Genomic DNA, 14035 nt, shown 5'->3' with positions numbered 1-14035 from the left:
TGTATACCAGCTTTAACCTTTTATAGGCACTCATTAATTAATGAACTAAATAAAATCTTTGACATCTCTTCAAAAAAAAAAAAAAGTGCTCTGAAATATTTGTTATAGGCTAACAAGCAACAGGAAAAATATTTGCTGAAAAATGTGGCAAAGGGTTTAATTCAAATCTGTAAGGCAAGCATTAAAAGCTGAAGAGACAAATGGCCAAAATGGGGGGCATGGGAGGGAGGAAAAAGGTTATACTTACTAGTAATAAAAGAAACAGATTTTAAAGATGATGTAATATTGCCAATTACATTAGAAAACATTTTTAAAACGTGTCCCCAATTTCCCTGAATAATGTTGGACAAAATGTAACCTTATAAATTTATCCGAATGCTCATGTTTACACCATTTATATAACTCTCAGAACGTCTATCTTGTGGATATACTGTATTAAGTCAGGAGGAGGAGGTGGAATTACAAACACTGCTTATTGCCACCATTTTACCATGGAAAAATTTAAGGGAGAGACATATGCCACTCCTGAGGTGATGTCACACAACATTTACGTAGCTATGTAAGTTCCGGTATAGACAGGAATAGTTTGGTTTCCCTTCAAGAAGCTGTTCACACTACAGATCAATAATAATAAAGGAAAAGAAGAACTGGAAATCTCAAAACTACTATCCTCCTGTCTGTCTCTGTCTAACCCAAGCCCCTCATTTCAGAGATGAGGAGGCTGAGGTTCAGTGCACTCAATAGAACTGTTCAACATCATTCAGCTAATTAATGGTAGGCCTGAGGCTCAACTCTCCTAAGCATCCTGCCTGTTGCAAGTGCTCAATAAAAATTTATTGAATCAAAATCCATCCTCAGGTTTGTACGGTATCCTCTTTCCCACTCTATGAGATAGATGACTGATTCTTACCTACTTCACATGAGTGTTACAAGGAATAATTCCAACATTTTAAGTCAATTAGAAAACAAAAAAACTATTGGCAATGAGGCTTAACTTATTTTGGGGACATGTAATAAAATCTTTATTAAAACAGAGGCAAACCTAAAATCCAATCAACCGACGTTACAGCTAATTTTTTATTCATGAATGATAAATCAGTAATAAAAGAAATATTCTTTACTGCATTTCATATGATTAGATGAGTCAAGGATGAGTTCATGCAAACAGTTCAAGAAATTATCTTCCCCATCCCTTCCCTTCCTCTCATTAAAATTAAAACTGCTTGGAAAAATTATGTAAGACAAGGATGTTGGAGCAATGCAATGACTGACTAGTTGGGCTCTAAAAATAATAGAACATATAATAATGATGGCCCAAAAGGCCATTGTATGAATCATCTTGTAGTTGAATTAACCCACTGGTTTCTAAATCTGGCTGCTCATCATAATCATTTGAAACGCTTATTAAAAAATACAAATACTCAGGCCCCACTCCTAACCTACCAAATCATAATCTACCAGCCTCAGAAAAATACATTTTCCAAACATTGCTTTTTAAATTTAAGTATAGTTCGTATACAATGTTACATTACTTATAATAGTTTCAGGTGTACAGTATAGTGATTGGACATTTTTATATCTTACAATGTGATTACCCCACTAATTGTAGTAATCATTTGTTAATGTGCAAACTAATCACAATATTGACTATATTTCCTTTTCACCTTTTCACCCATCCTCCCACTCCCTACCCTCTAGCAAACATCCTTTTGGTCTCTATTTCTGAGTCTGTTTTTGTTTTGTTTATTCATTTGTTTCTTCTTTCTCTTCTTCTTCTTCTTCTTCTCCTCCTCCTCCTCCTCCTCCTCCTCCTCCTCCTCCTCCCCCTCCTCTTCTTCCTCCTCCTCTTATTTTTCTTCTTCTTTTTTTGGATCCCACATATAAGTGAAACTATATGATATTTGTCTTTCTCTCTCTGGCTTATTTCACTTAACATAATACCCTCTAGGTCCATCCATGTTGTCTGTCCCAAATGGCAGGACTGCATTCTTTTTTATTGCTATATAATATTCTATCACACACACACACACACACACACACACACACACACACACACACACACCACATCAAAGATCCTTTGGGAGATTTTGATGCAGCCTGGTCTGGGAACTGTTGCTCCAGTCAATGACATATTCAGAGTTCTAAGGGTTTTGTCTTATACAAATTTTTGAGAATTTCAAACACCATGTGGAATCATAACCAAATGTCTACATCCAGGCGGGTATTTAGTTTACTATTAATAAAGAGTGAAAGCAGAAAATCCAAAAGAAAATGTCAAGCTTAGTGTGGTGTAATGAAAGAAAGTATACATTAGATGATATTACTGAATTTGTCACAAGCTAGCTGTGGAGCCTTGGCCAAATCATTTCCTGTCAGTGGACCCTAAATTCTCCCTCTACTGTGTGAGTAGATAGACACAAAAATAGTTCCCTTCCTGACATCAAATCTCATGGTAGCTCAAATAAACAAATCTGTGTGCAAATGTGGGAATTTCTATAGTCTATCCCTGATTTCCAAGGTCATCAAAATAACTCTCAAAGCAAGGGCTGCTAGTGGAGTTGCTGTTAATTTTTAAATTAAATGTGGAGAGAAGTACACATTGGTGTGTATTAGTTCTCTTCAAAAGCTAACAAAGGATTTAGGGCTACCCTAAAGAAGGGAAGCAGAGAAGTTCCCAGAGGCAGCTCCCCCAACAGCCAAATGACTGCTTCCAGGTAAGATTTTATTTGAACAAATGATTCAAAGGCAAAACAAAACAAGAAAAATACAACAAGGAAGAAAGAAAGAAAAGGAGAAAGAGAAAAAAAGTCATTGTCCTGAAACTGTTTTATACTAGGAAGCTCTTGGGAGAAGGGGACATCAGAGCTGTGTCCTAGAATATAGGATATAAGGGAAATATAAGGGAAATACTTTTACATACATAAGTTGAAACACAAATGTATGGATTTGCTTTTCAGAAAAAGTACATGTCAGAGAACCTTGGAAAAGGACTAATGGTCTTGCAAGGTGATTGGGACTCAATCTCTAAAGCTTTTTTTTACAGATAATGTCTTTCATGATTTTTATCCATCCATCTTACATGAAAACCCTACCTCTCAACCACTGTAAAATAATCACAAATATGTAAAACTAAATTAATATATGCACATAGACAAGGACTGAGTCGAGAAGGCTGTAGCAAAATACAAAATGGTTGATTTTTTGGGATTTTGAGAATATTATTGAACTACCGTGTTTTTCATAAAGCTATTATATTGTTGTTAGTGCAAAAAGCACAATATAAAGCTAACCTGTTACATATGTTTCAGAAGTAAATTCTTACCTTACGTCTTTATGGAGTTTAGCAAGGTGGATAGCTTTTCGAGCAAGGATGAAACTGGAGAGAGAGGTTACATTTGAATGATTAGGTGACAGTGGTTTATTTTTTTTTAATTAAAATTTATTGAGGTGACAACTGGTTAGTAAAATTACATAGGTTTTAAGTGTGCATTTCTATAATACACCACCTATATATATCACATTGTGTGTTCACCACCCAGAGTCAGTTCTCCTTCCATCACCATATATTTGATCCCCCTTTACCCTCATCTCCCACCCCCCTCCCCCCTTACCCTCTGGTAACCACTAAACTATTGTCTGTGTCTGTGAGTTTTTGTTTCTTTGTTTGTCTTGTTCCTTTGCTGTTTTCAGTTTTATATCTCACATATTAGTGAAATCATATGGTTCTCGACTTTTTCTTTTTTTAAAAAATGCATCCAACTTTACTCTTATGATACATGCACTTTTCTGTATGTTACATTTCAATATATATTTCTTAAAATTTTTACTGGGGAACACTGGGGAACAGTGTGTTTCTCCAGGGCCCATCAGCTCAAAGTCATTGTCCTTCAATCTAGTTATGGAGGGCACAGCTCAGCTCCAAGTCCAGTTGTCGTTTTCAATTTTTAGTTGTAGAGGGCGCAGCCCACCATCCCATGGAGGAATTAAACCGACAACCTTGTGGTTGAGAGCTTGCACTCTAACCAACTGAGCCATCTGGCCACTCCTGTTCTGTTCTTGACTTTTTCTGTGTGACTTACTTCGCTTAGCATAATAATCTCAAGATCCATCCATTTTGTGCAACTTTATCTTAAGAGTTGCCTCTTTTTGAAGTGTTCTTGACTCCACCTGCTCAGCATTAAAATCACCCACACCCTCCCATTATTTCCCTTTACTAGAGCAAATGCCATGCTGTCTTCAGTCTACCTCTGTGTCCAAAACCCCTGGTAGGCTGTGGGCTCCTAAGTGACAGGTGACCTCCTACTCAATATTTTACCCCCAAAGTTTAGCACAGTTCTTGGCATACAGTAGGAAATCAAATGTCAGATGAATTAATGTTGGATTAAGTGAGTATCCTGGTAATGACTGTTGCCTTCTGCCACAGGCAACAGTCATTACCAGGGTATTCATTTTATGCTTGATAAAAGCTGAAAAACCAAATATAAATAAGTGCCTATAGTGGATGCCATGATGGGCCACCCTGATCCCTCTTCAGAACCAAGCACTCATACCCTCAGCTCATAGCTGAACCCTTCCCCAGCAATCTCACTCTGCAGCTGAGAACTGACTGACTCAAGATCCCCCACTCTCCCCACAATGACTGGCTGGGGGGGGTGCGGTGGGTACCAAAGCCCACCCTCTTGCCTCAGTGCAAGGTGCCTCGGAAGGACCACCCAGCTCGAGAGTTCACTATGGGATGGCTTAGGACTCCATTGGGACAAAACTGGAGCCCAACTTCTCCCTTTGCCTGATCCTGATTCTTTCCCTTACCCACAGGCAGTGATCCCCAGAGCACTTCCCAGTGAACCTCCTGCACCCAAATCTCCATCTCTGAGTTGGCTTCCTGGGAAATTGGCCTAGCACAATTCCCAAATTTAGTAACTCAGTAAAATTCAGTTATAATCTGTCTGCTTCCCTTTAATCAAATAGATTCTATTTATTATACTGATACTACTAATAGCATGTATATTTTAAAGAATTGATTTGTGACAATAAGTCCTTAGTTACAGTAAACTATTATTAGAAAGCTTTCAAAAATCCAAATAAGCTAAGGGACAATGAAATTATTTATTCATTTAAAAAAGTTGAAAAATTGTATTTCTTTTGTTCTAGACAAAAAAGACAAGTAGACCAGGACTGAAAATGCAGGAGATGAAAACAGATATTCCATCCTCTCCCTCATCCCCAAATTAAACTGTTTCTCAATTTGATTGGCAATTCCTTTAGACTTGTTATTCGAAATCATTCTGGGAAGCAAAGATACAAAACATATTTGTGCTACTCCAGAGAATAGTATTTCAGAGGAAGTTCTGGACTGTTTAAAAAATTTGAACTATTGAACTTTATGGGATATAGTCATAATTTTGCTTATGTTATCACATGCTAGTAATGATTTTAGTTAAATTTTATGTTTATGTAAGAATCAATCATCTTAGACTCATGCAGTATTTCAATGAAATTCACCAGTATCTGATGAAAGTAAATTCTTTATCTGAAAACCTTTCTAGATTTTGGATGCTTTTTATAGTTCCTTTTCTAAAGGGCAGTGAGTGTTGGCTATTTCTGCCAAATCTCAAGTCAAGAATGAAATAAACTCTTTGATCTAAGTCTAACTGTGCACAACTATCCTTTAAGTTCACTTGGTGTTTTATTGAGGAAATCAAACATGCTGGCTTTGGGTTGGGAACATTTCACAGCTCTAAAGTACAAGCTCCTCTCTAGTTTCCAAAAGACCTTAGTTACAGTTATCACAAACAGTGCTGGGCAATTAACATCCCTATCTTCAAGGCTTTCCTTGCCCAGAGCAAAGAACAGGGTGGAGGCAATATAGTTTCAAGGCAAGAACAGGGTGGAGGCAATTGTTCAGATAAAACAGATGAGGATATCACCTTTTAGAAACTGCCTAAATAATCCCATTACCATCTGGAAGGCTTCTACCATACATGTTCTTGTTTAAAAAGCTGAAGAAAGCCAAGAAGGGCAGGTGCCACAATATCTAACTCTCAGGGCAAGAAGAACACCAGTGTTCTTCCATCCACAGTTGGACTGGTCTTGAATGAGTCTCCTAAAAACTCTACTTCAGTCTCCTGCTTTCCTTTGGCATAAAGAAGGTGATGGCAAACTGCACAATCTGTACCCTTTCCTGCCCAGAGAGGTTAGAGATGAAGCGGATTTATTGTTCCTGTGGTGATTATGTTGTGAGCACCTGCCCTTCTCAGGGAGGCTGGTGCTGCTTCTCATATTTTACAGCCAGAGAAGTGGTTATAAAATGTTTTGTTGGCAGTCTGGTAGCACAGCCTGTTTTCTAAGTCTGTTGGGTCATAGGTCTGCTCCTTTTGGTTTTGTAATTTCCCCTCAATGATGCAATGCGCAGGAGCTAAACTCTCCCAGCAGTGAAGAAGGGAACCACTGGGCTCTAAAAGTCACTTGAATGGTATAGAAGCTGTGCTCTTCTGTTGCCGTGTAGTAGAATAAATAGCCCTTTTGTTCATATAGCTTTTTTTTATTATTAAATTTGTTGGGGTGACATTTGAAATTTGAAGAGGGCTAAAAGGCACAGCAACTGGGAGGCTGTAGCACTCCTTAGCAATTCCTTTGTGAGGGTCCCGCATCCTTCTCTGGATCCCTAATCCTCCAAGGGAAGAGCAGTTGTGTGCCAGATTAGGAGGAGAGGAAAAGTGCTCACCTTTTCCAGGCACAGAACCTCATCCTGGACCATCCCTGGTGAATGACAGCCACAAAGTGACCTACTGGGAAAAGTGTCATCCACTTGAGGCCTGGCTCTGCTTCCAACTGCACTTCCTAATTGGCCATCCATCTTATATCCCAGGGTAACAATTAACATATTAACATTTGCAATGTAGTGATATTTGGAATGGAGAAAAGGATAAAGTCCAGAAACCCTAACTTTGGAAAGTTTTACAGGGTAAAACAGTTCTTATTCCAGAATGATTATGGACATTCTGCCTCTAGGTGGGATTGTCTACCATATTGCCTGTCTAGCTTCTTCTTTTGCTGCCCTTAATATATAACTTTTATGGGGGAAAGAAATATATGGGCACAAGTTCAAAATGGTGTCAAGATTACTAAGCTTCCCAGTGCTTTTGTGTCACATACAAAACACTAATATTTTAATACATGGAACCATGATATATTTCTGTAGGGTTATTTATCATTGCTTGAGCTTGATTCCAAAACAGTATGCTCTGCCAGCATCCACACCAATACACCAACACAATCTGGAAAATACAAACTCCCAGTTCTAACTTACCCCATGATGGCGGGCAGCGACCCATCTGGCTTGGTGTCATCCAGGGTTATTGAAATTGGGGCCTCCTCATCTTCAATGATCATACAGCCACAGTAATCTTAACCAGGAGAAAATCAATGGGAAATTGAGACTGATTTCAGTAGAGATTTAGGTGGAAAATTATACATATATAAAAAACTATTTTGCTAAGAGGAAGGCAGCTTAAACTATTATTCTTGGCCCCAACCCTAGAAGCTATTTCCTATAGATACATACATTGTCTATACAAGACATCTGTTCACCCAGACACATGGGAAATGATGCATCTCGATGACCCTTACATAAACGTCATGTATGACTAATGCATGGCTAAAATTGTAAAATGGCCCTCAAGTCCTGGAATACATAGGGAAAGAGAAGGATATATTAGAAGAAATCACCCCTATAAACCCATAGAAGAAATACTTTGAGTATGAGCAAAAGGCTTATCAACAATAGCCACCATATCTGCCCAGACCCTGCCTCATTTAATCCTCACAATATTCCTGCAGTAGGTCTCATTGTTACTTACCATTTGACACAAAGAGACTGATGCTAAGAAAGGTGAAGTGTCACACCACAGGCCACACAGCTAGTAAGCAAGTGAAGCCCAGGAATGTGTGACTTCAAAGCAGTACTTTTTCATGGTGCCCCTTTGTCTCACTCTGTTCATAAAGAGTAAGTAGCAGAACATATGCCAGGAGCCAGGATAATGGTGGCCCTGCAACAGGTGGGATCTCTTCCTTCCCTTTCATTGTCAGCAAGTGCTCTTGAGGTCATTTTGTGTTGCCAGGGGCTATGAGGAGGTCAACCAAGACAGAATGAAATTTCTGATCCTTTCACTACCAATTTGAAAGCACTTATATTTTATTCTGTTCAGTGTCTAGTATAATGTTCCTAAAAGAAAAAGTGTGGTTCCTTCACTTAATACAATTTAAACATGAGTAAATGCAACCTACCCTTCTTCTTCCAAAAGGCCTCCTTGTAATACATCATGCATTTAATGATAGCACCCATTGGAAGACGCTGGATTAACTGGTTTCTCTCAGATGGCAGCTCGGGTCTGAAGTGGATCTTGGCCGTCAAAGTTGGAGGGATGGCACAAATTACGTATCTGCACTAAAACACAACAAACACAAAATACCACCTCAAACGTGAGTCACTGCATTTGCAGAGGGCATGAAACATCATATCTGTCATTTTGAATGACACAGAGCAGTACCAACATACAAAATGAGGCCTCTGTGAGGCAACAAAACAATAAGGCAGGTCAACCAAGTCTCATAATTTGGAAGACTGAGTTGGAAACATGCCAGCATTAATTATGCCACTGCTTGGATTATACTTGGTTAGAAACTGCAGAAGATACTAGGCCTATTTAATACATGCTCCTTTTGACTAAACTGAATTACCTCATAAACTTCATGATTCAATGTCTCTATGATGATCTTGTCACCTGACTGGTCAACAGAGGTGACAGGACACTTCAGCTTCACTCTGTCTCCGAGGAGGCTCATTATCCGTTCGCTCACTTGACCAGATCCACCTACAAACTTCCGTTCCTACAGGAGACAGCAGGCAGGGAGGGAAACATTATAAAAGCCCAAGGAACAAATATCATATTTGCCACTGATTGGAAAGTCACAGGCCATATCTCTACTCTCTGCACTCTTAACTGTTGGAAGAACTCATTAGAACAGAGGCAAAGTCTACCAAGAGACCTTGACCATCATGCTCTGCACAGTTTCTGGCAAAGATAAGGCATTACTAGGTTATAAAGTGACAGAATCAGAAGAAATGTTCCCCTATACCAGTGTGCCCTTGCCTGAATGCAAATATAACCAATCTGTGGGCTTTAAACGCCTAAGAGCAAAGTGCATGGGAAACAGAAGGTACTGTACATCTCTCCCAGGGGATGTGGGGTTTGCTTTTTTTAAAATTAATTATTTGTTTCTAGTTGTATTGAAATGGGGATTCAGTTTCTAACTCCGCTTGGTTTCTTAAAGCTCCAGCCAATGGGTTTCCAGGAAGATTAAAATGTTCTCTAAGAGAATAGGCTCATGGTGCTCTTAGAAATCATCTGGTCATTAGCAAATGATGTTCTAAGAATCTAAATCTCAGATATTGAGTAAATTTTTACAAAAATGTCTGGAAGTTTCAATAGGGGGCATAGGGGTGAAAGCTAAGCACCTGCAGGTTCCTCCAGACATTGTTAAATAATTACCTTGAGCAACCATGTAAGACTATGAGCACTCGGTCCCACTGCAATCTGATGTATTCACCATGGAAATGGTCCTGGCTTAATCTAAGAAGGTAAGCCCTTAATACAATGCATTGCATCAGAACCAGGGGATATATTCAGTTCATTGCATAAGATTCTCTGAATGGTTAGAAATACATGTAGGTAGACTGAGGCACAGCCCAACATTTGACAGTCATGCAGTGACTTTTTATGCTTTTATAACTGGCTATTGTTCTAATTACACCGCCAAAGTTCTTTATAAAAATATTATCATACTAGTTCAGACCTACATTCATGATGTGTCTTTCCTCAAGAAACTGGGACCATTTAATTTATAATTTGACTTCTGTTTCCCAAGACTTACTTTGCATTTTAGTATAGTAGAAAGACCATGGACTATTTCCATCTTGTTCACTGTCCACCCCTCCATGTCTAGTATTGATTGAATTAAATTATTAAGGGATAAATCTAAGTTCTTTACAAAGATATTGTGATAATTGTTTGAAATCCATAATCTGAACTGTGCTTTCCAAAAGGTCGTGTAGGGTTTGGCTAGAAGTATCTTGCCTCCTCTGAATGAGGAATATAAACACAAAATATGAAGCGAGATACGTCAGAAAGTAAAATAAAGGTTAAAAATAGTAATGTGTAATTTCTGCCTATAAGTAAAGACACAAAAAATGTAACTGTCTTACATTTGCTAAAGCTAAGGGTCAAATGGGCAATAACTCTTGGGGCCACAAGAACAACTTGGGGACTTATAGAGATCTCCTAGTGATATGAAGCTGGGCAAATGCTAGTTGGCAGCAAAAATTTGGAATCCAAAATGTAAAATTTACTATTGAAATAGTGGGCATAAATTACTATGTGAATTAGAGGAAAGAAGAGTCACTTCCATTCTATAACAGTTAACATAAAAGAATAACAAACACAGAATGCGACAAAAAATTCTTACGTCTGGAACAGAGGATGACTAAGTACAATAATTTTACAAGTACAGTAGGCACCTCCTTCTCTGCAGGGGATATGTTCCAAGACGCCCAGTGGATACCTGAAACTTCAGATAGTACCAACCCTATACAGAGGGTGCCAAAAAACTGTATACACATTTTAAGAAGGGAAAACATTGCATTAAAATTATGCTGATGGTAACTGCTTTGAGTACTTCTTGTAATTGCAGAAGTCAAACGTGACTTGTATTCATCTTTTGCTATCGGTATATATTGAATATTACAATTTTAATATTTTCCTTTCTTAAAATGTGTATACAGTTTTTTGGCACCCTCTGTATATACTATGTTTTCTCCTATACATACACTTTATGGCTTCTCTTTGGCATATCTGAATTGCCAGCATTACTATAGTGCCATTTGAAGTAAAACAGACTTACTTGAACACAAGAACTGCGATACTGTGACAGTTGATTTGATAACTGATGGCTCTTAGTGACTCATGGGCAGGGAGCATCTACAGTGTGGATACACTGGACAAAAGGACGACTCATGTCCCAGGAAGGACAGAGCGGGAGGGTACGAGATTTCATCTCACTTCTCAGAATGGTACACAATTTAAACTTATAAATTGGTTATTTCTAGACTTTTCCATTTAATATTTTATGACCATGATTGACCACAGGTAACTGAAACCACTGAAAGAGAAACCGTGGATCGGGGTCGTGGGCAACTGAACTAGGAATTTTTGGAAATGAGTCATTTCAGTAATTTAGCTCCTCCTATATAAATGATTTATTTTACCTACCTCCAAAAGGAAAGAACTGAAATTCCAAAATCGAAATAATTCAAAATGAACTATTCTTTAGCTGTGAACTTATTTTCAGGAATGAGAAATTTTGTTTTCAGACGTTTTTTGAGATCATTTCAAGCTGCTAATTATTCATGTTTCAAAATATGGAAGCAATTATTAAGATGCTGATATGGGTGAGGGCAAAAAAACACAAATGAAGTTATATTTGAGAATGGACCCTCCATACCTGGCCCCCGTTGGTAATCGAGAATATCCGAGTGGTGCCACCACACTGCTTCACATACCACAAGAACCACAGGGCAGACACCTCGTGGGGCTCAGAGGTCACATTGATATTCACAAAGAGAGATGCAAACTGCTTAGCAGTCCTGGTCACAGAATAAGAGCAGATGTCAGAGGAAAACACATACATGCTTCACAGGACATCATCTTTTTAAAACACAATTTAGTATGGGTAGAAAACATTTCTATGGCTTTTCAAAGAAACCCATAAGCTAGCTCAATTTCTGAAGGAATGCATATTTTAACTCTTGGGAAAAATAAAGTTTCCTCTTGCTTTTAGAAAATTATGGGGTATCTCCAAATATGCTAATCCTGGTACAGTCTAAAGGGTCAATGTGAATCTCAGGGATAATTAAGGATATTTGTTCCCATTAATTTGGATAACCATCCTATATTCTCCACCTCCACTGCCCCACCCTTGTCGAGGTTACCACTGCCCGTCACCTGGGTTACAACAATCATAGCTCCTCATGGTCATCCCTACCTAGTCATCCTATATTTCCTCTTGATGTTTCTCTATATTATAGTCAATGAAGACATTAAACAGTCCAAAACTCAAAAACAAAACAAACAAACAAAAACCTACTCTGTGTAAAATCCTTCAATGGTCTTAATGGTAAAAGACAAAAGTCATAAATACGGCCAAATTTATCTTGCATCATCTGCTTCTCAACCACTTCTCCAAAATCCCATTACATCACTTTGTCATGGCATCTATATGATCCAGGGATACCATCCATACATTGAAACAAAATTGCTAATCTTCTAATGTCATGTGCTTTATAAGAGCTGTTCCCTATTCTCTCTACCTAGAAAATAACTTCCCCCAAACCATCCACTGTTGATAACTCAGACCGTTCACTGTGGTTTATATGGAAGATACCATATGCACATACCGTCCATTGTTCCTGTCTGGCCCCATCCACTGCTGCTCATTCCTAGAAGATACTATCCCCCCACACAATCAATCCCTTCTGTCAACCGTCCCCCTCCCCCAACAGTCACTGTGGGGCATTCCTGGATGATACCATTCCCTCACCTAAACTCTCTTTTTGTACCTCCCAAGTACTGTGGCTCATTCCTGGAAGATACCATTCCCTGTACCACCTACCCTTCACCTATCCACATGGACTGTGGTTTATTCCTAAAAATTACCATCACCCACACCATCCAATCTTCCTGTTTCCCTCACCATGCAGCAGCTCATTCCTGGAAAATACAATTCCCCTACACCATCCATCTTTCTTGTCCCCCCCATCCACTATGCCTCATTCCTAGAAAGTACCATCCCTACACACCACCCATCTTTCCTATCTCCCCCATTCACAGTGGCTCATTCCTGAAAGATGACATCCTCTCACACCATCCACTCTTCTTGTTGGCCCATCAACTGAATCATTCCTGGAAAATACCATTCTCCCACAACAACTATTATTTCTGTCTCCCCCAACCCACTGTGACACACTCTTGGAAGATACCATCCCCACACACTAGCCATCTCTTAGGCTCCCAATATCCACTGTGGCTGACTCCTGCAAGACACCATCCCTCCACACCATTCATCCTCCAATCTTGTCTCCATATCAACTTGCTCATTTCTGGAAGATATCATTATCCCAACTATCCATTGTTCCTGTCTCCCCTCATCCACTATGCCTCATTCCTGGAAGATACCATCTGCACACACCATCCAACTTTCCTGTCTCCCGCAATACAATATTGCTCAATCCTAGAAAATATCATCTGCCCTACCCATCATCTATCCTTCTTGTCTCCCCCCGTCAATGTAGCACATGGCTGGATGATACCATTCCCTCACATAACTTTTTTTTCTCTCCCAATCCACTGTGGCTCATTACTGGAAGATACCATCCCCACACACCACCCATCTCTTATAGCTCTCTATATCCACTGTGGCTCACTCCTGGAAGATATCATGCACCCATACTATCGAGTCTTCCTCTCTCTCCCCATATCCACTAACTCAATCCTGGAACATACCATTCCCTCATTCCTGGAAAATACCATCTCCTCACTCCATCCAGTCTTCCTATATCCTCCATCCCATTCATTAGTACATTCTTTGAAGATACCATCTCCTCACAAAACCTCTTTTCGTCCCTCCCATTCACTGTGGCTCATTCCTTGATGATAACATCCCTTCTACTATCTAGCCTCCCTCTCTCCCCATGGACTGTGGCTGATTCCTGGAAAATACCATCTGCACACAATATCTATCTTTTAAGTCTTCCCCCCATCCACTATGATTCATTCCTAGAAGATCCCATCCCTTCATACCATCCATTGTCCACTTTTCTTGTCTCCGTATCAACTTGCTCATTTCTGAAAAATAGGATTCTCTCACACCATCCATTTTTCCTGTCTTGACCCATCCACTGTGGTTCACTGCTGCAAATACC

At 39.2% G+C, this 14035-nt stretch overlaps 1 protein-coding gene across 1 annotated transcript in view; it reads right to left on the bottom strand.

The window, feature by feature from the left end:
* Positions 1–14035, bottom strand: part of LOC109438127 (amine oxidase [flavin-containing] A) — a 59374-nt gene that overhangs the window by 8248 nt on the left and 37091 nt on the right. The window contains exons 6-10 of the mRNA XM_019717753.2: positions 11560–11701; positions 8740–8889; positions 8287–8446; positions 7310–7406; positions 3323–3376 (exon numbers count right to left, since the gene is read on the bottom strand). Coding sequence (XP_019573312.2) covers positions 3323–3376; positions 7310–7406; positions 8287–8446; positions 8740–8889; positions 11560–11701 — 603 coding nt within the window. The remainder of the gene's footprint in view (positions 1–3322; positions 3377–7309; positions 7407–8286; positions 8447–8739; positions 8890–11559; positions 11702–14035) is intronic.

This window comes from Rhinolophus sinicus, chromosome X, assembly GCF_036562045.2.
Source record: "Rhinolophus sinicus isolate RSC01 chromosome X, ASM3656204v1, whole genome shotgun sequence".
NCBI lineage: Eukaryota > Metazoa > Chordata > Mammalia > Chiroptera > Rhinolophidae > Rhinolophus > Rhinolophus sinicus.
This window is presented reverse-complemented; position numbering and strand designations above follow the sequence as displayed.